At 55.8% G+C, this 27,523-nt stretch overlaps 9 protein-coding genes across 9 annotated transcripts; 5 read left to right on the top strand and 4 right to left on the bottom strand.

Moving 5' to 3' along the window:
* Positions 1-339: 339 nt before the first annotated feature.
* On the top strand, positions 340-6,449 carry BO95DRAFT_454048 (uncharacterized protein; the record flags this gene model as incomplete). Its single annotated transcript, XM_025588244.1, has 7 exons — positions 340-2,920; positions 3,461-3,674; positions 3,752-3,841; positions 4,790-4,852; positions 4,937-5,204; positions 5,355-5,567; positions 5,643-6,449. 7 exons carry the CDS (start codon positions 340-342, stop codon positions 6,447-6,449), a joined length of 4,236 nt encoding a protein of 1,411 aa, XP_025441269.1.
* A 103-nt stretch (positions 6,450-6,552) lies between these two features.
* On the bottom strand, positions 6,553-9,032 carry BO95DRAFT_443942 (ribosome biogenesis GTPase LSG1). The gene has a single exon (XM_025586768.1). The coding sequence runs from the start codon at positions 8,878-8,880 to the stop codon at positions 6,841-6,843; it is 2,040 nt and encodes a 679-aa protein (XP_025441268.1). The 5' UTR covers positions 8,881-9,032; the 3' UTR covers positions 6,553-6,840.
* Positions 9,033-9,203: 171 nt separating this feature from the next.
* On the top strand, positions 9,204-11,334 carry BO95DRAFT_443941 (ribosome biogenesis protein LTV1). The gene has a single exon (XM_025586767.1). The coding sequence runs from the start codon at positions 9,526-9,528 to the stop codon at positions 11,047-11,049; it is 1,524 nt and encodes a 507-aa protein (XP_025441267.1). The 5' UTR covers positions 9,204-9,525; the 3' UTR covers positions 11,050-11,334.
* Positions 11,335-11,463: 129 nt separating this feature from the next.
* On the bottom strand, positions 11,464-13,209 carry BO95DRAFT_391579 (CDP-diacylglycerol--glycerol-3-phosphate 3-phosphatidyltransferase; the record flags this gene model as incomplete). The annotated part of the gene is made up of 3 exons (XM_025583629.1): positions 11,464-12,460; positions 12,516-12,868; positions 12,958-13,209. Coding segments are annotated over 3 exons (1,602 nt in total), but the record flags the coding sequence as incomplete, so codon positions are not given.
* Positions 13,210-13,407: 198 nt separating this feature from the next.
* BO95DRAFT_443939 (complex I NDUFA12 subunit family protein) lies at positions 13,408-14,392 on the top strand. Its single transcript, XM_025586766.1, has 7 exons — positions 13,408-13,535; positions 13,600-13,620; positions 13,705-13,711; positions 13,780-13,860; positions 13,916-13,979; positions 14,047-14,184; positions 14,246-14,392. The coding sequence occupies exons 1-7, from the start codon at positions 13,485-13,487 to the stop codon at positions 14,292-14,294; spliced, it is 411 nt and encodes a 136-aa protein (XP_025441265.1). The 5' UTR covers positions 13,408-13,484; the 3' UTR covers positions 14,295-14,392.
* Positions 14,345-18,474, bottom strand: BO95DRAFT_443937 (putative filamentation protein (Rhf1)). Its single transcript, XM_025586765.1, has 5 exons — positions 18,303-18,474; positions 18,088-18,211; positions 17,684-18,013; positions 17,002-17,621; positions 14,345-16,925 (listed from the first exon to the last, which is right to left on the bottom strand). Exons 1-5 carry the CDS (start codon positions 18,306-18,308, stop codon positions 14,532-14,534), a joined length of 3,474 nt encoding a protein of 1,157 aa, XP_025441264.1. The 5' UTR covers positions 18,309-18,474; the 3' UTR covers positions 14,345-14,531.
* Positions 18,475-18,711: 237 nt separating this feature from the next.
* BO95DRAFT_474312 (uncharacterized protein) lies at positions 18,712-21,423 on the top strand. Its single transcript, XM_025589792.1, has 2 exons — positions 18,712-19,109; positions 19,178-21,423. Exons 1-2 carry the CDS (start codon positions 18,774-18,776, stop codon positions 21,203-21,205), a joined length of 2,364 nt encoding a protein of 787 aa, XP_025441263.1. The 5' UTR covers positions 18,712-18,773; the 3' UTR covers positions 21,206-21,423.
* Positions 21,358-23,325, bottom strand: BO95DRAFT_169570 (wax synthase family protein). Its single transcript, XM_025580793.1, has one exon. The coding sequence runs from the start codon at positions 23,118-23,120 to the stop codon at positions 21,510-21,512; it is 1,611 nt and encodes a 536-aa protein (XP_025441262.1). The 5' UTR covers positions 23,121-23,325; the 3' UTR covers positions 21,358-21,509.
* A 402-nt stretch (positions 23,326-23,727) lies between these two features.
* BO95DRAFT_415955 (DEAD/DEAH box helicase) lies at positions 23,728-27,510 on the top strand. Its single transcript, XM_025584373.1, has 3 exons — positions 23,728-24,567; positions 24,640-26,003; positions 26,062-27,510. The coding sequence occupies exons 1-3, from the start codon at positions 24,130-24,132 to the stop codon at positions 27,041-27,043; spliced, it is 2,784 nt and encodes a 927-aa protein (XP_025441261.1). The 5' UTR covers positions 23,728-24,129; the 3' UTR covers positions 27,044-27,510.
* Positions 27,511-27,523: the final 13 nt, after the last annotated feature.

The raw sequence follows: 27,523 nt of genomic DNA, 5'->3' as shown, positions 1-27,523 counted from the left end.
AAAGGTCAACAAAGGGTACTTGTTGTATCCTTGCATTTCCTTTCCTTCGCCCAACCCAGAAAAACCCCGAAGGTACTCGTACACTGAATCACAAACAAACGTGATCTCTTCGTCGGACTACATTGAAAATGCGCGCGCCTGTGTGGCGGTCAACCCATTTTTCTTTCTAGTTGAGGTGCGGAGAGACACTAAGCTACTCTGCTAGGTAACTTACTGCGATTAACAACTCCGCACAATCGCCCTTCCCGGCCCGCGAGAAACAAAATCAAATTTCAACTCAAGACATCCATCCCCAAGTGGCAACCCCTTGGGCGTTGAAGGGAAACCTGCCTCCCAAAAATGGCCGGGTGGACGGCAACACAATGGATTCCCTGGATGACTCTAATCTCGACCTGGATTGACGGGGTCGCCGCCAATCAACCTCCATCGATCTGCCCCACGCCCGATACCTTGAAACTCGGCGCCCAACTGATCCAGTGGCCTGTCTGCATCGAGACACGATGGGGACTTCAGCGTTCCGAGGTCGATGCCGCGACTTATATCCTTTCCCTGACGCCCTCGGTGGCAGCAGAGGCCGCATCGGTGACCGTGTTGGCGTCCTCTTCGAGTCATGAGGCGGCCACGAGTCCCACCTCGGCGGACGAGCAACAACAACAACAACAACAACAGCAGCAGCAGCAGCGGCACCGGTCCGACCAGGAGCTCGACACGGATTCTCCGCTCGACAATGCGAAGTTCCTGTCCTTCGAAGACTGGAAGAAGCAGAATTTGGCTAAGGTGGGACAGTCCGTGGAGAATGTGGGCGGGAGTCGCCGTGGTGGCGTGGCCCAGGGCAAGGAGGACCGGCGACGGCCCACGGGGATCAACAATGCGCTGGACTCGCTAGGTGACGACGCGGAGATTGAGCTGGATTTTGGGGGCTTCGGCGCAGATACGACGCCCGAGGCGACGCGGCCCACGGCGTGGACTGCGATGGTCTCGTCCTCCACCGAGGCGCGAGGCGAGCGGATACCGGGGGCCGGACACGAGGCCGGCGCTGATGGTGGGCCGGCGCAGGGCATGCCCCAGGCCGGGGTATCTCGCTCCAAGGATGCGGGGACGACCTGCAAAGAACGGTTCAACTACGCGTCCTTTGACTGCGCGGCGACGGTGCTCAAGACGAACCCGGAGTGCAGCGGGTCGTCGTCCGTGCTCATTGAGAACAAGGACAGCTACATGCTGAATGAGTGCCGGGCGAAGAACAAATTCCTGATCCTGGAGCTGTGCGACGACATCCTGGTGGACACCGTCGTGCTCGCCAACTACGAGTTCTTCAGCTCCATCTTCCACACGTTCCGGGTCAGCGTCTCGGATCGATACCCCGCCAAATTGGACCAGTGGCGCGAGTTGGGGGTCTACGAGGCCCGCAATACGCGGGAGGTGCAGGCTTTTGCGGTCGAAAATCCGCTCATCTGGGCGCGGTATGTGAAGATTGAGTTTCTCACGCACTACGGGAACGAGTTCTTCTGTCCGTTGAGCTTGATTCGTATCCATGGAACCACGATGTTGGAGGAATACAAGCATGATGGGGAGGCTAGTCCCGCAGATGATGACGAGGAGGAGATACCCGAAGAATCAACGGTGCCGGCTCCTATGGCGCCGGATTTCGAGGCTACAGTTACGGCTGAGGAAGCGCCTACTCCAGCGACTGCTGAGCCGGTCGACACGGTGTCGACCGGCGTCTCGGAAGATGAGGCTTGTCGCCAGTCTGGGTCGGACATGGATGTGCCAGAGCTGCGTGAGCTTCTGGGGCTTCTTGATACCTGTGACGACCAAGAAGCACCAGCGACTAGTGCTGGACCTGCAGTGGAAGCCCAGCCCCAGCCCTACCGATCTGTGTCAAACGAAGCGTCTCCATCCCAGGCGCAAGGTACCGTGGCTTCGGGAAAAGGCAAGGAAGCTTTGTCCGGAGAGCCAGGAGAACAAAAGGTGACGATTGCGGCGGGATCAACTACAACGGACTCATCATCATCCTCAATGACTGTTGCGAACTCCGAGACTGCATCCCCTAACGCCGTAACGGAAGCGGACAACAAGTCTACTGTGCTACCAAAGGATGAACCCAGCAGTATAGCGGAACCGACCAGGTCGAGTATGACCCAGCCACCGTCGGCAAACCCAACTACGCAAGAGTCCTTTTTCAAGTCAGTGCACAAACGACTTCAGATGCTAGAGTCCAACTCCAGTCTCTCGCTTCAGTACATCGAAGAACAATCACGAATCCTGCGCGACGCCTTTGACAAGGTCGAGAAGCGGCAGCTGACGAAGACGTCGACATTTCTGGAGGGCTTGAATGTGACCGTGTTGAATGAGCTGAAGCAGGTTCGAGATCAATACGATCAGGTGTGGAAGAGCGTGGCGTTGGAGTTTGAGCATCAGCGCATTCAGTATCACCAAGAAATCCATTCGCTCAGTTCGCAGCTGGGCGTGCTGGCGGACGAGCTGGTGTTTCAGAAACGCGTGGCGGTTATCCAGAGCATGATGATTCTCTTCTGCTTTGGGCTGGTACTCTTTGCGCGGGGCACCGCGAGTGGGTACATTGAGATTCCTCGTGTGCAGAACATGGTCACGCGATCGTACAGTCTGCGCTCTTCCTCGTCGCCGTCCCCTCCGTACGGCTCTCCGATGGTGAGCCCGACGTCAACGCGTGCGACGTCTTCTTGCCGACGCACCGGCGGCGGCCATCGACGGAACCTGTCTGAAGACTCGCAGGACGAGCTTCTCAGCCCAACGCTGGCGTACTCGCCGCCCACGCCCGTTTCCGATGCGCTGAGTTCGGCCGAAGATGAGGATCCGGAACAGCGAAGAGGGAGTACCCTGGAATTGCCGGAGGTGGTTCCACCGGTGCAGCGATCGCGTAGCAGCCCACCTGATCTCCCGCGTGAAGGGAGCACCACCCCTGGATCCGAAGCGTCTCCCGTGGAAATCGTCGATGACTTGCCAGGGCGATGAATGCCTGGCTTGGGGTAGAACAGTGGCAAATAGAAGCGCAGGGATATGATAGGTGGCCGAGGAAGCTTATCGGCATTTCTGATTGTCTGTCCCTGCGTGTTTCCAGGTCAACTCCATCCTTTGTCTTTGCTGTTTGTGCATCTGGATCTGTCTGTTTATTGGGCCGGCGTGGATTAGGTTGTTTGTATATTTGCATATGTATATCAGGACACGACACGATGATGACTAGACCACGTATAGCACCGTGTATTTTAATTCTAATTTGCTTAGAGGGGATGACGATCAAGGATGACTTGGATGCGTGCGTGAATGAATGAAGTAATGCTGGAAAATGATCTCATTGTGGTGGTTGCCATGCCAACAATCGACACGGTTTTTTTCCCGCTGGCCGGCCGCTGCTTATCCTTTTGAGCCTCCCTCTTTCTGCCTTCTCTGCCTTTCTCTGCCTCCACTCCATCACCACTCGAAGAACTTCCTCTCCAACGCGTTTATCAGACAACCCAGATCTCTCCTAACCCACTTCCTCCACAACACCCACCCACCATTACCGCCATGGACGCTCAACCCTTGACCGACCGCTCCACCAACACGCACTTGGGCACTGCCGAGGAGACCGGCAAGCCGATGAACTCGATGGACTACCACCGCCAGAAGCTGCAGGGCAAGTTGGCCAGCGGAGAAAGGTATGTACACAACAAAATCTGCCCCGGGTTGATTTGCTGTGTGATTGAACATGTTACTAACAAGGGAACGCGTGCAGTAACCAAGCCAGCTACGTGTCGCCCTCGGACGAACTCATGAGCCCTTGCTCGAAGAAGCTGAGCGACCTGAAGGGCAAGCGCTTCAAGAAGTATGTTTCTCTGTGATCTGTCTCTTTTGCTGTGCCAGATCCCTCAGCTATTTTGGGAGGATGAACTCAAGTCTAACAGCGAGATCCTTCCATCCATTCAGTGCCGGCAAGCCCCAATCATTGTTCGCCAAACTGGGCAAGAAGAACTTCGAACAGTCGGCGGCGGCCGAGGCTCAGCGGGAGAAGGAGAATACCGAGAGCGCGGTCTAAGACTACCACTGCACCACCATAAGAGGATGTTGATGTTTATGGGGTAGAGACCTCTCTTTTGTGTCTTGTTCTCTCTCTCGCGCGGGTCGCCGGAGAAGAGATTTTCCTTTCCTTTTTTACCTTTATTTTTTTTTCTTATTTTGACCTGGTTATCGTCTCGCCCCTTTGCTGAATGGCTCTGATAATCTTGGGTTTTTTTTTCTTCACGTTCGGGATTGTTTGTCATGCTTGGGATGAAATTGTTTTCTGTTTTTTGTTTTTTGTTGATGAAACTTCAATCATGGAGGGTTTAAAACTGGGAGGAAAATCAACCGAGGTTGGATTTGGGGTGATTACGGACGGGCAATGGACATGACTCTCTGGGGTTGGGTTGGTTGGACTTTGGAGCTGAGGGGATTCTTTATTATCATGATGACTTCTTTTTCTTTTTCTAATTCAATGGTTTGCTGATATGCTACTTTTCAATGGGCTTTTATGATATGATGTCCATGATTGAGTGTACTTCATAGTAGGATGACCACCACCAAATCCCCCAAATCAGCCGAGGTCCCGATCGGCATCTTCTCCGCTTTCTGTCGCTCTCCGCATTTCCAACCTTTCTTCTAATAACTACTAGTCCCACTCCATCGTCTGATCCACACGCTTTCTTTTCTTTTAATTCCAAGTCCATTCCTCTTGTCCCCTTATCCTTCACTCTTTCATTTAACCTAACCAAAGAACCACTCACCCAAACTCCAGAGAAGAACCACGCCATCAACAATGCCCGCCTCCACACGCATCCCCCCCATCGCCCTCCCCTTCGTCAGCGACCGCGCCAAGAAGACCCTGGATCTGGTATATCCCTAAGGCCCCCAAGGCCCCCATCCTCCCCCAGCTCAACCTCAGACTGCTAACACACCACAAACAGGTCGAAGAATTCGTCGAGAAGGACTGCATCCCCGCCGAGGCCGTCTTCCAGGCCCAACTGGGCCAGGGCGAGCAGCGATGGACCACCCACCCGGCCGTCATGGAGACCCTGAAGGCCCGCGCCCAGCAGCTCGGCCTGTGGAACATGTTCCTGCCCAAGAACCACTTCGCCCAGGGCGCCGGCTTCTCGAATCTGGAGTACGGGCTCATGGCCGAGTATTTGGGAAAGAGTCTGATTGCTTCCGAGGTAGGTCCCTCTTTTCTTTTGGGTGGAGTTGCTTTAGGGGTGAGGTTTGGGTTGAGTTGGATTGATGGATGGGGATGTGTTTCTCTTGCACCAAGAGTTGGAGAGAGTGATTTATGGCTAAGGCCAAGCTAACCCAGCCACCAAACTCAGGCAACGAACAACGCCGCCCCGGACACGGGCAACATGGAGGTCCTGGCCAAGTACGGCAACGAGGCGCAGAAGCAGCAATGGTTGACGCCGCTGCTGGAAGGCCGGATTCGGTCTGCGTTTCTGATGACCGAGCCGGAGGTGGCGTCGAGCGATGCCACGAATATCCAGCTGAATATTCGGAGGGAAGGGGATGAGTATGTCTTGAATGGATCGGTACGTTTCTTACTGTCATCATCACCACCACCACATGACCACAAACTGACTGTACCACCCACCAATTAATAAAAGAAATGGTGGTCCTCCGGCGCCGGCGACCCCCGCTGCGCCATCTACCTGGTGATGGGCAAATCCGCGCCCGACCACCCGGACCCCTACAAGCAGCAATCCGTGATCCTGGTGCCGGCGCACACGCCGGGGATCACGGTGCACCGGATGCTGACGGTGTACGGGTACGACGACGCGCCGCACGGCCACGGGCACATCAGCTTCGAGAACGTGCGGGTGCCCGCGGCCAACCTGGTGCTGGGCGAGGGCCGCGGGTTCGAGATCATCCAGGGCCGGCTGGGGCCGGGCCGCATCCACCACGCGATGCGCACGATCGGCGCCGCCGAGAAGGCGCTGGAGTGGCTGATCGCGCGCATCAACGACGACCGCAAGCAGACCTTCGGCCGACCCCTGGCCAGCCACGGCGTCATCCTCGAGTGGGTCGCCCGCTCGCGCATCGAGATCGAAGCCGCCCGCCTCGTCGTCCTCAACGCCGCCATCAAGACCGACCTCGGCGACGCCAAGTCCGCCCTCCGCGAGATCGCCCAGGCCAAGGTTCTCGTCCCCCAGACCGCCCTCGCCGTCATCGACCGCGCCGTCCAGGCCTACGGCGCCGCCGGCGTCTGCCAGGATACCCCCCTCGCCTACATGTGGGCCCTGATCCGGACGCTGCGCATCGCCGACGGGCCCGACGAGGTGCATCTGCAGCAGCTCGGGAAGCGCGAGAACCGCGACCGCAAGGCCGATATCCGCCAGAAGTTGGACTGGCAGCGCGGCGAGGGCGAGAGGTTGTTGAGCCAGTCCGGGTTGAAGATTAAGGGCCGGTTGTAGTTTTGGGTTCTCAGTTTGTTTGCTCTACTCGCATATTTGGTTGAATGAAGTAGGTTGATACCTTTTTGCAAACACTCAGGAAAACTAGGAAGAACTCCATGGGGTTAAGGTATATCGGAAATGTATGTAAGATTTCATAGCCTCATTCCCCATGCACGAAGTAATAACGAAAACCCATAGACCATGATAACATAAACAAGAAGAAAACCGCAGACAGATGTAGTTTATACCGGGATATAAGAAATTAAGAAAGGAACCCCCACCCCACAGCTTTTGTGTTCATTTCATGATTCATCCAAATCCAATACCACAGACACACACAAGATCATCAACGTCCGCACTCGCCCGCGAGTCAACCAGAAGGCAAAAGGAAACAAAGCTGGAGCACCACTTAATAATCATCTTCAGTGGCACCGTTTTTGCGCACCTTCTTGGCCCGCTTCTTGTTGGCCTTGAAGTGTTTCTTCGAGTTGGCGCTGCGCACCTCGGAGACGTCCATGCCGCGCTCCAGGGCGACCATCATGCGCTCCTTGCGGCCGGTCAGCTGCTTGCGCATCTGCTGGCCCTGTTCGGTGTACTGCGAGTTGAAGGGGAGCATCATCTGGCCGCGGGAGGAGGAGGCGCCGGGGCCGAAGAAGCCGCTGTCCAGGTTGCGGGCGAGCGAGCCCTGCACGGGCTGCTGCTTGGTGCCGGTGACGCCGAGGAGGGAGAGGGTCTCCGGGTCGACGTTGGCGCCCAGGGGGTCGGCCGCCATCATCTTGGCGAGCTGGGCCTGTCGGCGCTCCGGCAGGTGGGCCAGGTCGTAGAGCTCCTTGTTGAACTCGGCGGGGTCGATGGGCGCGCCGCCGTCGTCGACCGGGGGCGGGTGGCAGAAGAGGAGCTTGCCGTTGACGTAATCCTTCAGCACGTAGCGGGCGGCGCGCGACTCGTCGGGCTGGCCCAAACCCTGCGTGGAGAAGCCGCGGGCGCGGGCGTAGGCGCGCAGCACCTCGCTGCCGGTCGGGGTACCCGTGCCGCCTTCCTCAACGGAGCGCATGAGGATCTTGACACCGTAGACGTTCTCGAGGAAGTGCTTGGGGATGCGCTGGGCGACGAGCGAGGCCGGCCCCGTGAACTCGCGCTGCTGGTCGATGGGGAGGACACCGTTGACCACGAGGTCGGCCTTGGTGGTCGCGAAGTTGGGGAACACCAGACCGGGACAATCGCACAGCATTATCTCCGGCGACAGGTACAGCGTCTGAAAGTGCTTGGTCTTACCGGGGGTGGCCGACACGGACACCTTCTTGGCGCCCAGGAGCGCGTTGATCGTGCTGGATTTACCCACGTTGGGGTATCCGACCAGTCCGATGGTCGTCTTGCGCTTGATGGGCTCGCCGTCGGCCGTGTTGTTGTCGGGCAGGGTGTCGGGCGTGTTGGACAAGAAGAGCTCCTCCAGCTCGTCCACGTTGAGAATCTCCGTTCGCTTGCTGGCGGACGAAGAAGGCAGCTCCAATCCGCCGTCATGTTCTTCCCGCTGCGCTTCGCCGTCCTGAATGTTCATGGCCTGGGTGTTCTTCGCCAATTCCTGCTCCTGCTGCTGCTGCTGCTGCTCCTCATCAGATTCGCTGTCGCTCTCCGATCCAGACCCTTCCGCGAGGAGACGGGCCTCGTTCTGCTCCTTGGCCAGGTGCGCCGAGAAGAACCGGAAACTGATATTATGGCGATCGAAGTAGTCCGCCCACATGACCCGCTGCTTCTCCGTCAACATATCGGCCTTGTTCACCAACAGCAGGTTCTGCTTCCGGGGGTCGAGCTCCTTGACGTAGGCCTCGAGATCCTCCGAGCGGAAGTGCAGGGGATTCCGGGCGTCGACGATCTGGACGACGAGGTCGGAGCGCTCGATGACGCGCCACAGCTGACGCCAGACCTCCAGGTTGCGCTCGAAGGGGGTCATCAGCAGGTCCTGGTTCTCCTGCAGCTCGGCCAGGCCGCGGCGCCAGGACAGGAAGCTCTCCTTCTCCAGCTGCTCCAGCTGCTGGCGGGTGGTGGAGGCGTCCCACTGGGGGCGGCGCGGCACGGTTAGCCGGCCGCGGTTCTGGCGGTGCTTGGTGATGGCGGACTTCTCCTCGGAGGCGGACAGCAGGTAGGGGTTCTTCTGGTCGGCGTGGATGATCTTGACGTTGTTCATCTTCTCGGCGGTGAAGTCGGTGCCCGCCAGCTCGGCGGTGCTCAGGAACTCGTCCAACGCCGCCTGCTCGGTGATACTGCGCATCTTGACCCACGAGGCGTCCTGCTGCGCGTTGGTGACGTAGGTGTCGCCGTTCATGTCCTTGCGGACGATGCCGGCGTTGTGCGAGGCCTTCTTCTGGTTCGAGGCCTTGCCTTTGCCGAACCGATCCTTCATGAGGCTGTTGCCCAGCCCCACGGCGTTCTTGGATTTGGCCAACACCATGGTGGCGAAGGGTGACTGCGGAGCAGTTCAGAGGAGGGATATAAGGGAGAGGAAGGAAAGGAAAGAGGTATAGAAGGAGAGGGAGGGTAAAGGGAAAAAGAGAAGGGCAAAAGGGTAGGGGTAGATGTAGTTGAGGAGGGGGAAGATTAATTGCAGGATGATTTGTAAAGGTGAAGAGAAAAGAAGAATTAATCCCACTTGCGGGTTTTGGCCCAATCAGATTTGCCCCGCGCGGATAAGATAAGGCTGACTCAGCACTGAGCTGTTTTTCCCTCTTTTTTTTTTTTTTTTAGTTTTGGTCTCTGCAGCATCGGCAACCGGAGTGGAAGTCGAATGCTGAGAAAAGCAGACCGAAAGTTCAATTGGAGGATTGAGTCGACATCAATATCTCAAGACCAGTACATCTCCTGTAGTCTACAACGTGTGTTTGTATAGAGCCCATCGCATTGCGCACCCACCGGGTCCTCGATAAGCACACCCACGTGACTTTATCTCCCCCACGAATCTCTTGAATTTTCGCCCAACGCCCAAAGCTGCATCTTTCGATTATTCTCCAATCATCCCAATTCCAACGCTTGTCCTCGGACGACCTACCGCTAAAAATGCCTCCCCGGAAGCAGTGGATGTAAGTCTTTCTCCCCCTGTATGGGACTGGTTAATCCAAGCACTAACCCATCAATTTCCAGCGACAAGAAAAACGCAACCACCTACCAACTCTTCCACCGCTCCCAACATGACCCTCTCATCCACGACCCCGGCGCCGACGACCGCGTGCTCGCTCCGGTGTCCGGCCCTGCCCCTACCAACGGCAGCAGCGCTGCCGCCGACGCCCACCGGGGCCAGAACCTGGCGACGCTGACCCAGCAATTTGGTCCCGGCGCCGTCCGCAAGAACGAAGGCGAGGCGGCCAACTACGGCATTTTCTACGACGACACCAAATATGACTACATGCAGCACCTGCGGGAGCTGGGGACGGGCGCCGGGGACGCGCACTTCGTCGAGGCCAAGAACAACCAGGCCGCCTCAGGCAACAACAACAAGGGCAAAATGAAGCTGGAGGATGCGCTGCGGCAGGTGTCGCTAGACGACGGGCAGGGTAGTGAGTTCGGGGGTAGCTACGCGCCCAGCGAGATGCGGTCGACGGCGACGGCGTTCTCGCGGAAGCCCACCTACCAGGACCAGCAGAACGTGCCGGATGCGATCGCGGGCTTCCAGCCGAACATGGACCCGCGGCTGCGCGAGGTGCTGGAGGCGCTGGAGGATGAGGAGTACGTCGACGAGGCGGACGATGACGATCTGTTCGGGCAGCTGACCACGCGGGCGGAGGAGATGGACCAGGGTGACTGGGAGGATACGCTGTACGATGATTTCGACGAAGAAGATGATGAGGGGTGGGAGTCGGACGCGACGGAGAAGGCGCCCGTGCAGACGGACACGACGGCCGCCAAGGCGCAGTACGAGAAACGAGCTGCAGCCGGGGCCGGCGGCGATGCGGAGGAGATGATGCCGGAACATGACGCCCCGGCGCCGGACATGCACCCCGAGGATCAGGGCTGGATGCGCGAGTTCGCCAAGTTCAAGAAGGACGTCAAGGCCGGCGGCGCCAAGCCCGCCGTGCCCGCCGCCGCCCCTAGTGTCGTGCCCTCCGAGCAGCAGAGCACGCTGGCGTCGACGGTGTTCACGGTCGGCGGCACGCCGATCCGTCGCAAGAAGCGCAAGGGTGCCCTGACGAACCCCTCGGCGTACTCGATGACCTCGTCGGCCCTGGCGCGCACCGAGGGCCACCGGCTGCTGGACGATCGCTTCGATCGCGTGGAGCAGCTGTATGCGCTGGACGAGGAGGATGAGTTCGATGACAGCATGTCCATGGTCAGTGGCATGACCGGCATGACTGCCATGACCGGCATGTCGGCCATCTCCGAGGCCCCCAGTCTAGTCGATGCCAACGGGCAGACGGTCAACCCCCGCCACAACTTCACCTCGGTCATGGATGACTTCCTCGCTGGCTGGGACGACAACACCGGGTCCCAGGCCAAGCGCAAGGGTGTCAAGTACAAGCGCGGTAAGCACGGCAATGAGGCCATCGGCATCCGCATGCTGGATGAGGTGCGCCAGGGCTTGGGTCCGGCGCGTCTGGGTTCCTCGGGACGAGTCCCTGGACGGGCGTAAAGTAAGGTGGTGGAATTATAGGGGGAGGAATGAGGGGCCGCAGGGCGATTTTTCTCTCATGGCTGCTACTTCGTGTGTGTGTGCACATGCTTTCAACGATTGCGACGATACCTTTTACCCATGGCATGTTCTGGCTGGAAAAATAAAAGATTTGCGGGCTTTCTCTCACATAAGGCGTCTCGGTTTACGGTTTTGTTTAACTTTTTCCCACCTTGCATGGTAGATAGACGTCAACACAAATAGTCTTCATCAGTTGCTTTTCACACAGACCCTAAGAAATGGCCGGATGCATACAGAGGCAACACACCCGCATAATAGTTCATGTAATCATTATACAGTGGACGACATCATTTATACATATACATACATCAAGTGCCGAAAAGGGGGTATACAAAAAGTCTATCATCTCTAAAAAGCCCCTCCCACCTTCTCAGTAATCCACATGGCCAGACGAACCTTCCAGCTCACCCGCCGTTCCGTGCGCCGCAGATCCTCTCGAGAGATGGCCTTGGAATCCTTCTGCAGCCAGTCCGTCTCGGCGCCGAGTCGGCGTTTGAGCGTCTGGTTTCCCGTAACGACCACCGCACCCACTTCCAGATCCAGACTATAGCTGCGCTTGGTGTAGTTGCTGCTGCCGACAAATGTCAAGCTGGGATATTCCTCCCGGGGCAGGGTAATCCACAGACCCTTGGCGTGGTAGGTCCAGCCACCAGGCTCCCCGACGGTGCCCCGGCGCCATTCCTTGAGCTGGACGGAATCCGTGCGCTTGGCCAAGGCGACCTGGTCGAGGAACTTGGCGGAGAGATGCGTATATGCCGCGGGGAGCATACCAGAAATGCCCGAGGACCCATAGAAGCCGTTGGCCCACGGGGAGGCTGTGAGCACGGTCCCGCGGGTGCTGATCGCGGTGTGTGACGGCGAGGTGCTGGCAATCAAGAGGGAGGAGAGGACAGGGTGGATGTTGAAGTACCCCGCTGTGAAGAGCCAGCGGGCACCGGAGAAGGCGGTAGAGGTCGAGAGGAGACGGAGGATGGAGGTAACGGCTGGGAATTCCGTCGAGGTGTCCGGATTTAACAGGGAGGTGAACTGGGCCACCGGGTAGACGTAGGCATGAGTGGAAGTCTTGGGCTCAAGTGCTTTCTGGGTGTCGATGTTGGGATGGAAGAAGGGCTTTAGGAATGTCGAGGAATACGCGATGAACTTCTGCGGGTCGTCCAGAGGGCAAGGAGCACCATTGGCCTTCGGCCAGTCCAAGAGGTATCCGGCGGCGTTGTGCGGATCCGGGAGCACTTGGAAGCTGAGACTGCAGACGGCGTGGTGGATGCTGGCATAGTAGTCAGCGAGCTCTTTCGAGCTGAAGACGTGGTATCGATCCAGGCGGTTCGTGAAGTAGTCGTTGGACAGGTTTGCGCTACGCTTGCAATCAGTAATTGGGCCTGTGCACGTCAGGAACACATATAGCATACCCTGAGAGGATAATCTCATCGTCGAAGCCATACAGCTTCATGTGTTGCAGACCCCATCCCTCGTTGATCCTGCGGGGAATCCATTTCTTCTTGAGACCCGTCAAGTTTGGAGTATGGAACATTCGGATCTCGACACGTTCTGGTCCATGGTTTGTAACGAGCGAAGCGAGGAGCGATGCGCATGAGGGGTCCGGCGACTCGCGGGTTCCTCGAAGGCAGTCGGTGAGAATGGAGACCTTGAGGTCGGGGTTTTCCCGCAGCGCTTGGTCCAGAGTTGCGATCAACTCATGCTCAGTCTTGCCGATGTACAAGGTCGAGAGGTAGATGCGTCGTTTGGCGTTGCGGATCTTGCTCTATATATACGAGAATGTCTTGATCTTAGTCCCTCCACGCTCTCCTCTGGCGCATCCAATCCTGACTTGACTCAATGGTCCAATCATACCTTAAGGGTGCTGTAGAAGCTGGCAGGGGAGTCCAGGATTTCAATCCTCTCGGCACTGATCTCGAAGCAAGGTGAAATCCGATCCAGCTCGGTGGTGATACTGCCCAACGGCGAAGCGGCCGAGGGCACAGTCGAATGGGCGCTGGCATGGGAAGAATGGGCCGAGAATCTGCGCTCGCAAAGAAGATTCCTCCGCGCAGCAGGTCGGCGCACCGCACACCGAAGGGCATTGCCCCCAATCCGTCCGAACATCCTCCAAGTCGTTTGTTCTGGCAACAGAAAACAAGAAAACTGGGGAATCCGGAGGACAATTGGGGCTGTCGCGAGCGGGAATCGGGAAAGATAACAGAAGCAACGGGTGTGCAAACTCCGCAAACACCCACCAGTTAAGCTAAACCGGATCGGGCGGGCGGGCAACTCCCGCCGGCGATGCAAGAAGACGGAGTCGACGACGACGCCGACGAAACCACCTGCTTGCTTTGTTTCAGTCCATTGGCGTTTGACGGCTCCCTACACATCTATTCAAAATGTCGACTATTCTTCGTACGCTGCGCAACTTGCGGCGCATTGGCTTCAAGGTGAGAATCGAGGTGCCCACAATCGCTTCATAGGACCTCCTTGCTAACTTCCATCTTCGCACAGGAATATGGCCACCAGATGAACGTATGTACCCCTCGGAGGGCCGGAGATGCCGGGTTCGAATAGAAAAGGCACTGACGTTGCGTTTGATTGCTACGATGAATATAGTATATTGGTAGGTTCGCCGCGCTGAGGACGAATCCAGCCGCAAGAAATAAATGTCTGACGCAATGGCACTTGCAGGTGATACCAAGGCCGGTACCTTGATTGGCACTGATCGTTACGGAAACAAGTTCTACGAGAACATGGAGGAGGAGCTTCCTCGTGAGTGAAGTCGGAAGCTGATCCTGTCGAAAAGCTTTTGTTGACGGTCGTCTAGTCCGTACGCGCTGGGTGGATTACAAGGAGCACGAATACGACCCCTCTCAGATCGAGCCCGGATGGTGAGTATCTGGCTTTTCCTGACTTGAGTCTGCAGCGGCGCGATCTCATTTCTGACTCCGAAAAAAGGCACGCTTGGATCTCCTACATGGTCGATGCCCCCCCTACAGTAGACAGGGCCCTGCAGACTGGCGTCCGCGCTTGGGAGCTGCCTGAACACAGACCCACCCTGACCCTGAGCCGCGCTGCTTTCAAGACCTACTCGACGTGAGTTAACTCCGGCTGTAATCTGCGTGAATGAACCGGTGTACTAATCCGATGATTTCAGTACCCGCCCTAAGTACTCTGCTTGGACCCCCGTTGCGGCTCCCCGGTAGATCTACCGATCACCTAGCTCTATTGTTCCATGCCTTGGACTTGATGTGTACATAAAGATGTCTTGTTTTCCACTTCAAAACTATTAACCGTTTCCCCAGTTAGTCTATGTCTCCTCCACTTGCAAGCTCTATATAGTTGTTATCGTCTATACACCAAGATCACCGAGGTATCATATTAAGCGAACCAGCAAAGGAAAAGGAAAAATTGGCGCCTGCCGTAGACCTAGATACACATGTTCAAAGGACATATATACCAGAGCCGATGCTGGACCAGTGTCGAATGGGACGGCGATCTTCTAATTCGATGCACCACCAGAGCACCTCTTTCAGTTTTTCAATCTGCCCCCCTGCTTCATATGCCCGAGAGAGTGCATACCAAGCTTCGCTGTTGTCCCAAGAGCTGCCTAATTTTGTCAACCCGGATAGCAGGCCAAAGGCTCGCTCCCGCGCTGCGATGCGGTTGAGAAGTTGAGGCTCTTCCTCCTTTTCAGCCTCAGCAGACCCTGCCTTTGCATCCGTGGGAAGAGTTGCCGCAGCATGGTTTGATTGCTTTCTGGGCTCGCTGAGAGGGGCGGACAGAGGAAACATGGAGGGGTCGAGTTCAATGCCTGGTCTTGGAGGCTCCAGAGGGATTTTTCGATCGAAGATGTCGAGAAGTAGGTTGGATAGGCCGATCGTGGCTTTCGGATGATTCAGTTCATGTCGAAGAGCCTTCTCAAAGTGTTCCATGGCTTCATGTGGACGCTCCTGTGCGTTTGACAGAAGGCCCCGCTCCGCGTAAAGGTCGGCCCAGAGGTCCTGGCAGCTCTTGGGACAGCCCCATCCCCGTTCACGGAACGCCCGTGCGGATGATTCCTGAGAAGCCACAAGGCTCTCGAGGTGCGTGATGTGCTTGGATGCTTCTTCGCATGCTTCGTGTGCGTCGTCAAATGATGACGCGCGACGATAGAGTCCAGCAATAAGTAGCCAGATGTTGACAAGTATAGAGAGAGCGTGCTTCTGGGATTGAACTGGTGGGACCTTGGTCACAGCTCTGGTGGGTGAGTCAAATGCATAGGATAGAGGTAGTCGAGTGTCTTGTACAGGCGGCTGATTGGGGTGTCCAATTGGAGGGGGTTGTTGATTGTGCTCAATGTTATGAGGTATGGACCCCAGCGGCTGTCGGGCGGTTGACGGTTGAGCAGCTGTATCAGTGACTGCCATTCGAACCATATCTGGAGAGGGCGGCTGGGGCGCAGCATCAGGACCAGCCTGAGCTGCGTTCTTGCCGATCACTTGATTGTGATCCTGGTCTTGCACGACATCCGGTTTCTGGAGGGTATTGCTCCTAGATCGCAGTTTCCGAGACCCAGACCCTGCAACGGCTTGCTTTGCGGCAGAAGCATCGTTAGTGACTTGTATGGCGGGTGCCGCATCGCCGCGATCAAGGTGAGGGAGTGCATGGCCATCGGCCTTTAATTCAGGAGCAGTTTCTCCTCTCGCACGATGTCCACGGTGCCGTCCAAAGATACTTCCCCGGAGACTTTTCACTGTCCCAGAAGAGCTCTTAGGTGGTGCAAGATGGTCAGCCGGTGCATTACTAGGTTTTGTCTCCGTTTCAAGGCTCAACGATCCGAATAAGGTGGCAAAAAGGCTGAGAAGCTGTTCGCTGTGGTTCAAAGCGTTCTCGGGCCCCTCGAGGAGCTCAACGAACGCGAGCTGCGTCATGCGAGTCTCAATTATGCGTTCCTTCTCCCTGTCGCGCAATTGATCTATTAGAGCATGGGTCAATCCAGTGACTGCCTGCTCCTGGAAGTTATGATTATTCTTCTGTGGCCGTCTGTCGCTGTGAGCTAAGGAGGTAATTGTAGCAGGGAACTGCTCAAAAGCGGCTTCACAGGAGCGCTCGGCAATGTCGAAATCTTCCTTCGCACTAAGAAGCAGAGCGAGTAGATGCCAAAGGGGAACAAGTTCCCGTTCGCGAGTAAAGTCGGCCGATCCGGCTCGTGGCTGTGGATCAGATGTCAAGGCCGACCGGACATACTCAACAGCACTATCGATGTCCCTGTCTTCGGCCAACAACAGAGCTAGAGTGTAAAGCGAGGACCGATTGAATTCGTCTTCAAGCTCCGGTGCCAAACTTTTGTCAAGGTAATCAATTGCCTCCGCGCGAATATCGTTGCGGTCCTCAGTAAAGGGCGTCCAGTAAGCCCAGTTGGCTAGTCCTATGCCAATACCTCTATAAGCTGCGGCAAGATCCAGCGGAGAAACCACCTGGGAGCTAGCTGAGTTCGTTTGTTGCATGATAACGATGGCACCGTTCTCCTGGTCTTTGTTTTCTTGGACATGCTTTGCGACAAACTTCTTCAGTAACTTTGTTAAGTCTCTTGCTTTTTCGGCTTCTTTGTCGGAGCCGAAGCAGCACAGCATGGTCACACCCTCCGCGATGGTGCGAAGCAGGTTACCATCATTCTCCAGCTCTCCGGACTCCGCCCCTTTCTCGGCCCTCTCTTTAGCACTAGTCACAATCTCTATGTAGGAGTCAAGCGCTTTGATAGCAAGAACAGAGTCACCCAAGGCACAATGAACATGAAATAGACGTCGAAGAATCAAGTGCGAATGATACGTCTTGGTCGCAGCACGATAAAGGATCTGTTACGACAGAGTTAGCATGCTTGCTTATTTGCTTTGTAGCCCTGTCGCCCCTGGTTCCATGGTGAAAACATACATCGAGGACGTTTCTGCCGACAGCATTTTGGCCTCCTTCCCCGAGCTCTTCATCCGTCCAGTCGGGCCCACCAAGCACCTGCCAGTTGGAGATCACTTCTTCAACCCATTCTTCAACCTGCGGGTTGCTGGAATTGGCGGAAGGGAATTTCGTCTCACGAAGAAGATTCGCCTCGTAGATAGCTTCTACGCGTCGGATTTCGCTAGCCAATTGTGGGCGTTCAGGTCCGTTGGTGGAAGGGCTATATGGCACTCCATGTCGCAGGATCGCCGTCAGGAGCTGGTAATACGACTTCCAAAGTGATGACCGGAGTACTGCTTCAGTAGAATTGTTCGTATGCACTGTCTGAGAAGCAGTCGCTTGCTTGCTATTAGGATGAGAAGCCCACATTCGGAGAAATCCCAGCGCGGTCGTCACGGTTTGTGCATCGGTAGCGGCAATGTCGCGCAGAGCATCTTCCGCGGTGATGGAGGCGCCTTCAGCCAATAGCTTCTCCGACCAGTACAGAAATTGAGGATTGCTCAATGTGGAACCCTGCAGGTGGTTATTCAGCCATGGTGTGACCGATTCGAGAGTTTCTAGGGCATCACCGGCGTCCGACACCATGCGTTGCGAGGCAGCTATGCATGTATTAGCGCATTGCACGACAGTATTTGAATCTATCCGCAGTGAATGAACCCACCTTTCAAATAGCATGCTTTCACAAGGCAGGCCTGCGTCCACGGGGAGAGCTCTTCCCCCGCACTTTCGAGGTCATGGATTGTTTCAGTGAAATTGTCCGGAAACCGAGATGTTGCTAAGCTTGGTTCATTCAGTGCCCAGTGTACCCAACCCAGGCAAATTTGTGCTTGAAACACCTCCTGTTTAGGTCCTTCTGCTCGATTGACGGTAGATAGGAGGGACGGGACTAATTCATGGAGGCTGGAAGAGGTGGAGGTCGATCGGGGAGTTGATGCTTCTGTCTGGACATGCGATGCGATTTGGTATTCTGCGCTGGCAACCTCCAGAAGACCTGAGAGAGCGACACTCGTCAACTTATCTTCCGGCTAGTGATAATCATGGGTGCGAAGGGCAAGTTGGCATTACATGTCTTTTGCGGAGCATGCTTGGTCACCTTCCGGATCAATTCAGGAACCTCATCCCATTTGTCCTGGCAGCGCGCATTTTCCAGGGCAGAGATGTAGCGATGCCCCTTATCGGATTCTCGACCCTACCGTAAGGAGACAAGTAATCAGTAAAGTGTCTGTTTTGAGGGGGAGTGAGGGGGAGTGCCTGAAGCGGGTGTGTTCGTCGCTGCATACCGTCATGATCAAGCTAGGTGGGACACGGATGGAGAGGGGAAAGATAGCAAGAATGGAGGGGAGAGAGAGACAGGGAAAAGACAGGCAGGCAGGCAGACAGGCTCATAACAATGCAAATAATAAAGAATGAATGGAATGCCCCCTCGGAGGCAACAGTTTAGTTAAAGGTGGTGGTAACTAACTTAGTGGAGCGGAATCAAGATTGAACTGACGCCAGCGATCATCAACCCGCCGGCCGATTAGGGGAAAGGGGACCCGCTCCCGGTAATATTGATGTACACTGTACGGAGTACTGTGTATTGTGTCTTTTTTTTTACCGTTCCGCGGTCCAGGCGGAGCTTCACCAAAAAATTTCCTAGACTCAATTTGGAGAACAGAAACACAAACCTAATCTTCTCAACTTTGCGACCTTCGCACTTCAATTGCTTCTTGCTCGCTTTGTGCTGCAAGGTTCGATCGCTGTCGCTCACCATGGCTTATATGGCAATGTCACTTCATGCGGTCAACCACCGCCTGACCAATATCCCCGTCAAGCAGTTGCCTCCGCTCGCCTCATGTCTCGCAGCTTCACTAAGTAATTGCGGGGAGCTTTTGTCTACTCCGCAGAGCCAGAAGTCCAAGTCGGATGCGGACAATGCGGTCCAGGTGCATAAGCTTATGACCCGACTGGCCAGTCTGCTGCAGGATCGAAGCGTTGAAGGACGCTGGACAGCGGTGGTTCTTGTCAAGGCGTTGGTGGAAGCCGGTCAATGGGAGGTTCTTCGTGGATGCGAACCGTTCGTCCGCGGTCTTATCGGGATCTTGAACGTAAGAAGCCCTCTTCCTGAATCTATGCTATAGTGGTCACTAATTGCATTGCTTTTGTCTTCTTCAAGAAACCCGATCCTGTTTCCACGAAGAAAATGGCCATCATCACCTTGACAAGGATCTTCCACCTGACCTACCAATACCCGACCCTCGTCCGCGAGATCACAACGCCGTCTCTTCCTGGCTTTATCACTGCGGCCTTGAACTTAATTTCTACCAAGCCATCCTCTGAGCCTACTCGGAAGCTGAAGCCTAATACCCCTTTCGTGGACATTGTTCTCAATTCATTCGCGGAGCTGATTGCAAGGCACCCGACAATCTTCCGACCCTTCACAGCGCAGATTCACAGTGTCCTCCAGGCCATCATTGGCTCGACTGAGCCAACGTACCCTGAGCCAATCTTAGATATTGCGCAGCAGCTGTTCGTCTCCCTGCATAACTGCGCCCCGAAGAACACCTCCGGCGAAGAATGGAAGAACGCCTGCCGGATGACTATTGCCTCTATTCATGCAACGTCCTCTTACGTCTTGAGAGCAGTCGTGGAACAGTGGGAGTCGGTCGACCCAGCGTTGCGCCAACTATCTATGCCACAGAACTATAGCCAGGAGGTAGGAAATGGGCCTGACGCATTGGGCCTGGGTAGCTGGGAGGGCCTGCCTGCTGGTGTCAATCGGCTCGTCGTGCTTTTGCGCATGCTTTCCAAGTTCCTGGACACCGCTACAGCATCCACTGTGATCATTCCCCTGGGTTCGATCTTGGATCTTTGCGCACGCTTGAATATGGTGACGTACCCGTCTGACGGCGAGATCCAAGCCAACCAGCAGATTGGCCGAGCTGAAAGAGAGCACCTGCTTACGGAGCTGCCTCGCATTCATGCCGCTTGTCTCAGGCTACTCGTTGATCTTGTCAAATCATTTGGGACGGCTGTCATCCCTGTGGCACAGACCATTTTGGAGCAAGCTCTTTGGGTGTTTCGTGCTGAGAAGTTCAGCCGGGAAGTCCGCACGGCCGTCTACGACCTGCTGCGCGTCTTGCTACCCCACATGGGTCCATGCATGACCAAACAAGGTGTCTCTTCTTTGACAGCGGTGCTTCGTACCTGCTGCCACGACCTGTTGCCCCCTCTGAGCACCCAGACTGCGGCTACGGAGAAGCCTGACCCCAAGTCGAAGTCGAAGTCCAGTCAGGCTACTGTGAACGCGGACTCCTTCTTGAACCCTGGATTGAAGCCCGGGCGTCAGCTGAGCAGCTCTCCCACATTTACAAACCTCAAACAGGCCTCATCTGAGCTTCTCGTGGCTGTACTGTCGCACACCTCGACCGAGCTCATCACCCCAGCCCTGCGCGCGGAGATCGACCGAACCATCATCATGACCTCCGACAAGAACGCGATGTTGGCTAGTGTTCTCAACCCCTTTGCTAACATGCAAGGCCGTGGCGTAGGCACAAGCATCATGCCTTTCCTGGCGCGCAGCTATTCCACCGAGATGGAAGTGGAGGCTCTCATTCGCCCGCGTATGCCCGTCTTGATGAACGGCCCCGGCGCCAATGGCTATAGCGTAGCCGATGATGATGACGATGAAGAAGAAGAGACGGACGCTGTGCTCGCGCCCCAAGCACCTACCGAAACGAGCGGCTTCCTCAAGCCCTCTGCCACCCCTAGTCTTCACCAGGATATGATGGACGTTGAAATGACCCCTTCATCTTCCAGCCCCTCCCTAAACAAGAGGAGTTATGCGCAGGACCCGGAGGTGCAGAGTCCTGCACCTTCTACCGCGACGGAGGGCGCGCAGAGCAAAAAGGTCCGAGTTGAGTCTCAAGAAACCAAGGTCCCTGCTCAACCTTCGCTGGGTGCCGCTTCGCCTGCTACATTCACGGGCACGGCTGCTATCTCTGTTCCCGCTTCTTCCATCACGGCGACCGCTGCTCCTAAGCCTGTTATTTCGATGCCGGGACCTTCGGCTTCGGCCTCGGCCTCGGCGCCTCAGCCGCGTGCCGTTGTGGCCGCAGCCGAGACAGCGGGTGATGACGACAGTGACGATGAAATGCCCACCCTGAACATCGATCCGGATACGGATGACGAGGAGGATGAGTAAACGAAGGAAGTAGCAATATTAGTTGGTCGATTTAGGATAGGTCACTGCACGCTCGAGAGATACCAAAAAACATTCTGTTTTCGACTCAGTCTGGTGGCCGTACTCGTATGGACTTGAATCGCGTATTTTTGTCGGAGTATTTATAACCGAGTAAGGAGAATTTGACATAACGAGAGGCCCAAATAAACAAGCCAAATTCTTGTGTTCTCGGTTCTCGGTCTTCAATCGATCTAAATCTATGTCATCTATCTAGAACTACCATGTACGCCAAACAGCTAGCCAAACTTGATCCCATATCTGGAAATCACACCACCCGCACCCCTCGGCCCCAATACGTCCCATCATCCCAATACCGAAACCAGGGGGAAGACCAACACCACCACCCCTGATCTTCCTCTCTCACCCCAATCCCCAGCCCACGCAGCGGACTCACAGGCAACGGCTCCGTCAACCACAACCCACCTCTCGCGAAATCATCCGCAATAGCCGGCGCCGTAAGGTACAACCACCCGACCGCGAAGACCAAACTCGCGGCGCGTCGCAACCCTCGAGGCAGGAGGGTTCGCTTGTTCGCGCCCAGCAGCCGCGGAACGAGGACGTGGGCGCCGACGCCCTGCACGATGAACCCCACGGCCTGGAGGATGAAGAAGCGGAACGGGCCGCGCGCGGGGCTGGTCTTGACAATCTGCGCGTAGCTGCCGCACGAGTGCACCAGGCCGCTGAGGCCGAAGGCGACGAAGGTGTAGACCAGCTGGCGGACGGCGGGACGGGCAACGGTGTGTGCGGGGAGGGGGAGGCGGGAGATGAGCCAGCGGCCCGTGGAGGTGAAGCCGACGCGGAAGAGCTGGTGCCACCATTTGCTCCAGCAGCCGATGAGGCCGTGGTCGAGGATGGAGGGGAGGAAGGGGCCGAAGGTGTCGCCGTACAGCCAGGCGGCGTCGAGGGGCACGGGGGTCACGGCGCGGGCCGCGTGGGGGAAGGCGAGGGCCAGGCCCGCGAAGATGAGGGGGTTGAAGGAGGTCACGAAGGCCAACGCGGCGTGGATGCCGAAGCCCGTCACCGCCAGACGGTAGAACCGGACCAGGCCGGGGACGGCGGCGAGGCAGGTGAACGGGTAGGGCGGCGCCAGGGCCATGTTCCCGTTGTACATAAAGTACGTGTCGCGGATCATGAGCAGCTTGATCAGATCCAGGGTGAGATAGGATCGGATGCAGAGCATCAGGGCGGAGCGCACACGGGCCCGGATGGCAGCAGTATCCGCCTGCTCCTCCTCTGCTTGCGTTATCTCGTCCGCACGGAAGGACGGATCTTTGGCTTTCAGTTGTGCGTGGACTGAGGAGGGCAAGGGGCCGAGCGACGAGATGCGCCAGTTCCACTCAGGTCCCCGCATGCCGAATAACAAGCTTAGGACCCAACTCAGGCGCTGCGATAGTGCTTGCGGATACGGCTGCCATACCAGCCTTTCGACGTTTTGCTGTTGCGCGTGCTCTGTGGCGTTCGTCCTGTCCCTCTGCGTGGCGGAACCTTCCTTTGCCGACGAGGGTGCGGAAACCGTCGTTCTGACAATCCGTTGACATTCGCGCTCGGCGTTTCTGTACGCCAGCCAGACGGCGCACCAGATGAGCCACCATGCTGGCAGCAAGCCGCCCATATACCCGTAGCCCCCAAGGAGCATGCGTCGGTGGCGCAGAAAGTGGATGACGGTGCCGAAAATGCAAGCCAGTACGAAAAGCTGCACATAGCGGCCGCCATTGCGCCGCGGAACCAGGAGCGCCGGGACAGGAAGCAAGAGAAGGGCAATCAGTTGCCAGAGGAAAACTGGCTTCGCCTCGCCATTCTGGATGAGCGATTCGTACTGACTATGGTAGTCTTCGACGAGTTGGCGGTAGAAAGGAATGGGAGGGGTGGCGGCCATAGGAGGATCGCAATTCGATCAGAAACGACCACCACGAGAGAAGATGTACCCTATAGTTATATATATGCGGCGCAAAAGATGTCCTGAGAAAGTGAGACTAGATTGTTGATTCAGTTCGACTGGCAGTTGAAGCTGTTTAGTAATCCGATAATCGACACTGCCTCAAATTCATGCCTGAACAGGAAGCGGTGGGTGGTAAGCAACAACGGCAAGAGTGGTGGGACTGCTGGAGCCCACAAGGTGCTGTGCCAGAGTATGTACTGTATATATCGTAGAGATAGAAATCCAGATGTATGGGGAAAAGGTTATACTATGTATCCATGGTCAAATAATGCTATGGGACAGCCAATTTGGAGGTAAGTGGTGGGATCGACTCTCGGGGGCAAAGGGACTGAAAAAAGGCGGATCCCTCAATAGTTCGTCACCGAATTACGAGGTGGGCGGTGATTGATTCGCCAACGCAAGGGGCACGATTCAGTCCCTGTCTTTCTCTTCGATTCCTTTTGGTTTGCTTTTTTCTTCTGAGCATTTCCCATGCATTTCAAAGCATGATAACCCTCCCCCTTGTTGCGTGCTGCACTCCTTACCACCTGCCAATTGTGCATTATGCGGAGTAGACAAGCTGCCAAACGAAGGTCAGCGATATGCGGAATGTTATGCACATTTGGCATATCTGCGGATTTGAGTGACTCTTATCTATCCAGTTCATGATTGAGTTTTTGCCCCGTTCACTTCTACTCAGTAACAGAGGACAGAGTGCTGGATCTGTTGATATACTGACATCATGTTCTCAATCGGCAACTGGCGGGAGTCCGGGGCGATGTCACATGTTCATTGGTCACATGGGCGCGTGTCTTTCCGCGTCATCGAAGCGAGAGATCCATTGCTGTTATTGATCAATTCCACTACACTAACTTACTAGGTACGGTAGTGTATAACATCAGCACCTGATTTCGAAACATCGACCACGGGAAATTCTCCGGCGCTTGGCCAGGTACCCATTTCTATCATGGGCCTTCATCCGGAGAAGCGGGGCATCGATTATACTGACTTCGCCGACAGCAGCCCGTATGCGCGTTTCAAGTCGGCGCGTACCAGCTTCGGGCAGCGCTTTGGTGAGGAAACAGCCTATGTCCCTCTTGGACAAGCATCGCAATCCTTCATCGGAAACGAAGAGGACGACGACGACGACGCCCGGGCTGCTGATCTGGTTCAAAGCAGCCAAGATGTAGAGGAATCCGGTTCGTTGCTGCATTACGGCGACCTGAACACGAAGATTGTGGGCGTTCGCTACTACAGAGGGCATGCCACCATTGGCGAGCATGTGATCATCAAACGAGAGCCTTCGAATCAGTACGATAGAAACGCGATTCGAGTTGACAACGTGATGGGCAACCAGATTGGTCACATTCCAAGAACCATGGCAGCCAAGCTGGCAAAGTATCTGGTATGCTGCGCAAAGTGCTGTACATGCGAGTGTAGCTCCGGCGTTGGCGATCTGCTAAAACCTCGCATATAGGATGAGCGGTCTTTGCTCGTTGAAGGCATGCTGACAGGTGTCATTGGCGCTTATGACTGTCCCGTCGTGCTGAGACTCTACGGCACGAGTAATCCTGAGCTCCGACGCGCTCTCAAAAGCAGCATGGAAGCGGACAGGTTGCCTTTGAATGGCATCAGACAAAGGGAGCGGGAGGAGAGTAAACGGCAGAAAGAGCGTGAGAAGGCCGAGAAGCAAGCGGCCAAGCTGGCTCGTGCCATGGCAAAGAGCAAAAAGGATAAGGAGTGGCAGCTTTCAAGTAATATGGGCTACTCAAATCTCTACTCCGGGGAAGGTGACCTGGATATTGAGAACCAGGAAAGTCTTGAAGAGCTCATTGGACAAAGCAGCACCTTCAACCCTCGCGATATCGGTCAAGTGAATGAAGACTTTGGCATCAAAGAAGCTGACTTAGAAAAGATGCCCATGGCCGAAAATCCAGATTCTCTGGCTACACAGCTTCTACCATATCAGCGCCAGGGGTTGGCTTGGATGATTGCTCAGGAGAACCCGGTACCTCCTGCAGCTGGATCTGCGGAGGTTGTGCAATTGTGGAAGAGGAATGGCAACAAATTCACCAACATCGCTACCAATTACTCTACCTCACAGACGCCCCCTCTGGCCAGTGGTGGTATCCTGGCTGATGACATGGGCCTTGGCAAGACGATTCAGATCATCTCTTTGATCCTCGCAAATTCCCAGCCCAAGACTCCAGCCTCTTCTAAAGCCACTTTGATCATCTCCCCAGTGGGCGTGATGAGCAATTGGAAGAACCAGGCACAGGATCACACTCACAGCGACCGAGCCCCTAAAGTGCATGTCTACCATGGTCAAGGGAAGAAGGAGGCCGCCAACCTCGATCAGTATGATATCGTCATCACAAGCTATGGTGCTTTGGCTATGGAGTACAACCCGAATGCCAAAGCGCCTCCGAGGAAGGGGCTATTCTCGCTCCAATGGCGTCGTGTAGTCCTTGACGAGGGTCATACGATTCGCAATCCACGTTCTAAAGGTTCTATTGCGGCGTGTAACCTAAGGGCAGACTCGCGCTGGACGCTTACAGGAACCCCTATCGTGAATACCCTCAAGGACCTTTACTCCCAAGTTCGCTTCCTCCGACTCACCGGTGGCCTTGAGGATATGTCTGTGTTCAACAGCGTTCTCGTTCGGCCTCTTATGTCTGAAGATCCCAATGCTCGTTTCCTACTACAAGCTCTGATGAGTACACTCTGCTTGCGCCGTCGGAAGGATATGAACTTCGTGAATTTGCGTCTTCCTCCGCTCACTTCCCGGGTCCTACGTATCAAATTTTATCCGCACGAGCAAGAGAAATATGACATGTTCCAGTATGTTTCACCACCGGGCTTTCTTTCCCACTGTCTCTGGCTCACTAACAATTCCCAGGTCTGAGGCGCAAGGCATGCTCATAGATTTCAAATCGAAGGACAAAGGCGGCGCCACATATTCTCACCTTCTCGAAGTCATCCTACGTCTGCGACAAGTCTGCAACCACTGGGCGCTTTGCAAGAACCGCATTGACAAACTAGCGGAGTTCCTCGAGAAGAACAAGGTCGTTCCCTTGACCCCAGAGAACATCAAAACGCTTCAAGATGTCCTGCAAATCCGCATTGAAAGTCAAGATTCCTGCCCCATCTGTCTCGACCCCATACAGCAGGAACAACCCGTGATCACCGCCTGCGCTCACGCCTTTTGCCGGAAGTGCATCGAAGAAGTGATCGACCGCCAACACAAGTGCCCCATGTGTCGCGCCGACATCGAAGACAACACAACGCTCGTCTCCCCCGCCGCGGAGATGGGTGAAAGCACGGACACCGTCGTCGCCGACCCCGACAACCCCAGCAGTAAGATCGAAGCCCTGGTCAAGATCCTCACCGCGAAGGGCCAGGCTGCCGACACCAAAACCGTGGTCTTCAGCCAGTGGACCTCGTTCCTAGATCTGGTGGAGCCCCACCTCCAACGCCACGGGATTGGCTTCGCGCGTATCGACGGCAAGATGAACTCCCTCGCGCGCGACAACTCCACAACCCGCTTCTCCAGCGATCCCGAATGCACTGTCCTGCTCGCCAGTCTGAGCGTCTGTAGCGTCGGTCTGAACCTTGTTGCCGCCAACCAGGCCATCCTCGCCGACAGTTGGTGGGCGCCCGCCATCGAAGACCAGGCCGTGGACCGTGTCTACCGGCTGGGCCAGAAGCGTGAGACCACGGTCTGGCGCCTGGTCATGGAGGACAGTATCGAGGACCGTGTGCTGGCGATCCAGGACACGAAGCGCAAGCTGATGCTGGCGGCGTTCCGTGAGACGTCCACGAAGAAGAAGCTCGATGACAAGGCCACCAGGGTGGCGGACTTGGAGTCGCTTCTGAAGTAGTGAAAGGGTGTTTGTTGTACTGTACTGTCATATGACTAGAGGTTGAGGCCATTAAACACATAGCCTCATTTCTGCCCTCCGCCTCGCTCGAAACTCAGTGCTCTGCCGCGGAATAGAGGATTTTAGGCATCTAGTTCTGGTTTCCGTGTACCCTGTTAGTGTTATTAGCCAGCCAGCTCTGCGGACTTATCTTTCGGGATTTTTAGAAATTTACCATGGTATGTGAGGTATCACTGTTCCTTATTTGTGCACGACAAAAGCACTACATCTAGAGTAGGTCTCCTGTGCACCTCTCAAACACCGCACACCTTCCGAATATGCGCGTTTCCCGCCAATCCCCACACGAACGAAGCACGTATGCCAACGATTTCAACTGAGGGAAACCCCGCAATCAAAAAGGCTATCATAATTTTCCATTGCATATCAATTTCATCAATCCATTTCAAGGTTATGTTTTCAGTTATCGCACCATCCTGTACG

Source organism: Aspergillus brunneoviolaceus, assembly GCF_003184695.1.
Source record: "Aspergillus brunneoviolaceus CBS 621.78 unplaced genomic scaffold BO95scaffold_42, whole genome shotgun sequence".
NCBI classification, from domain to species: Eukaryota; Fungi; Ascomycota; class Eurotiomycetes; order Eurotiales; family Aspergillaceae; genus Aspergillus; species Aspergillus brunneoviolaceus.
Note: the sequence above shows the minus strand (reverse complement) of the source record. Positions and strands in the feature narration are given on the sequence as shown.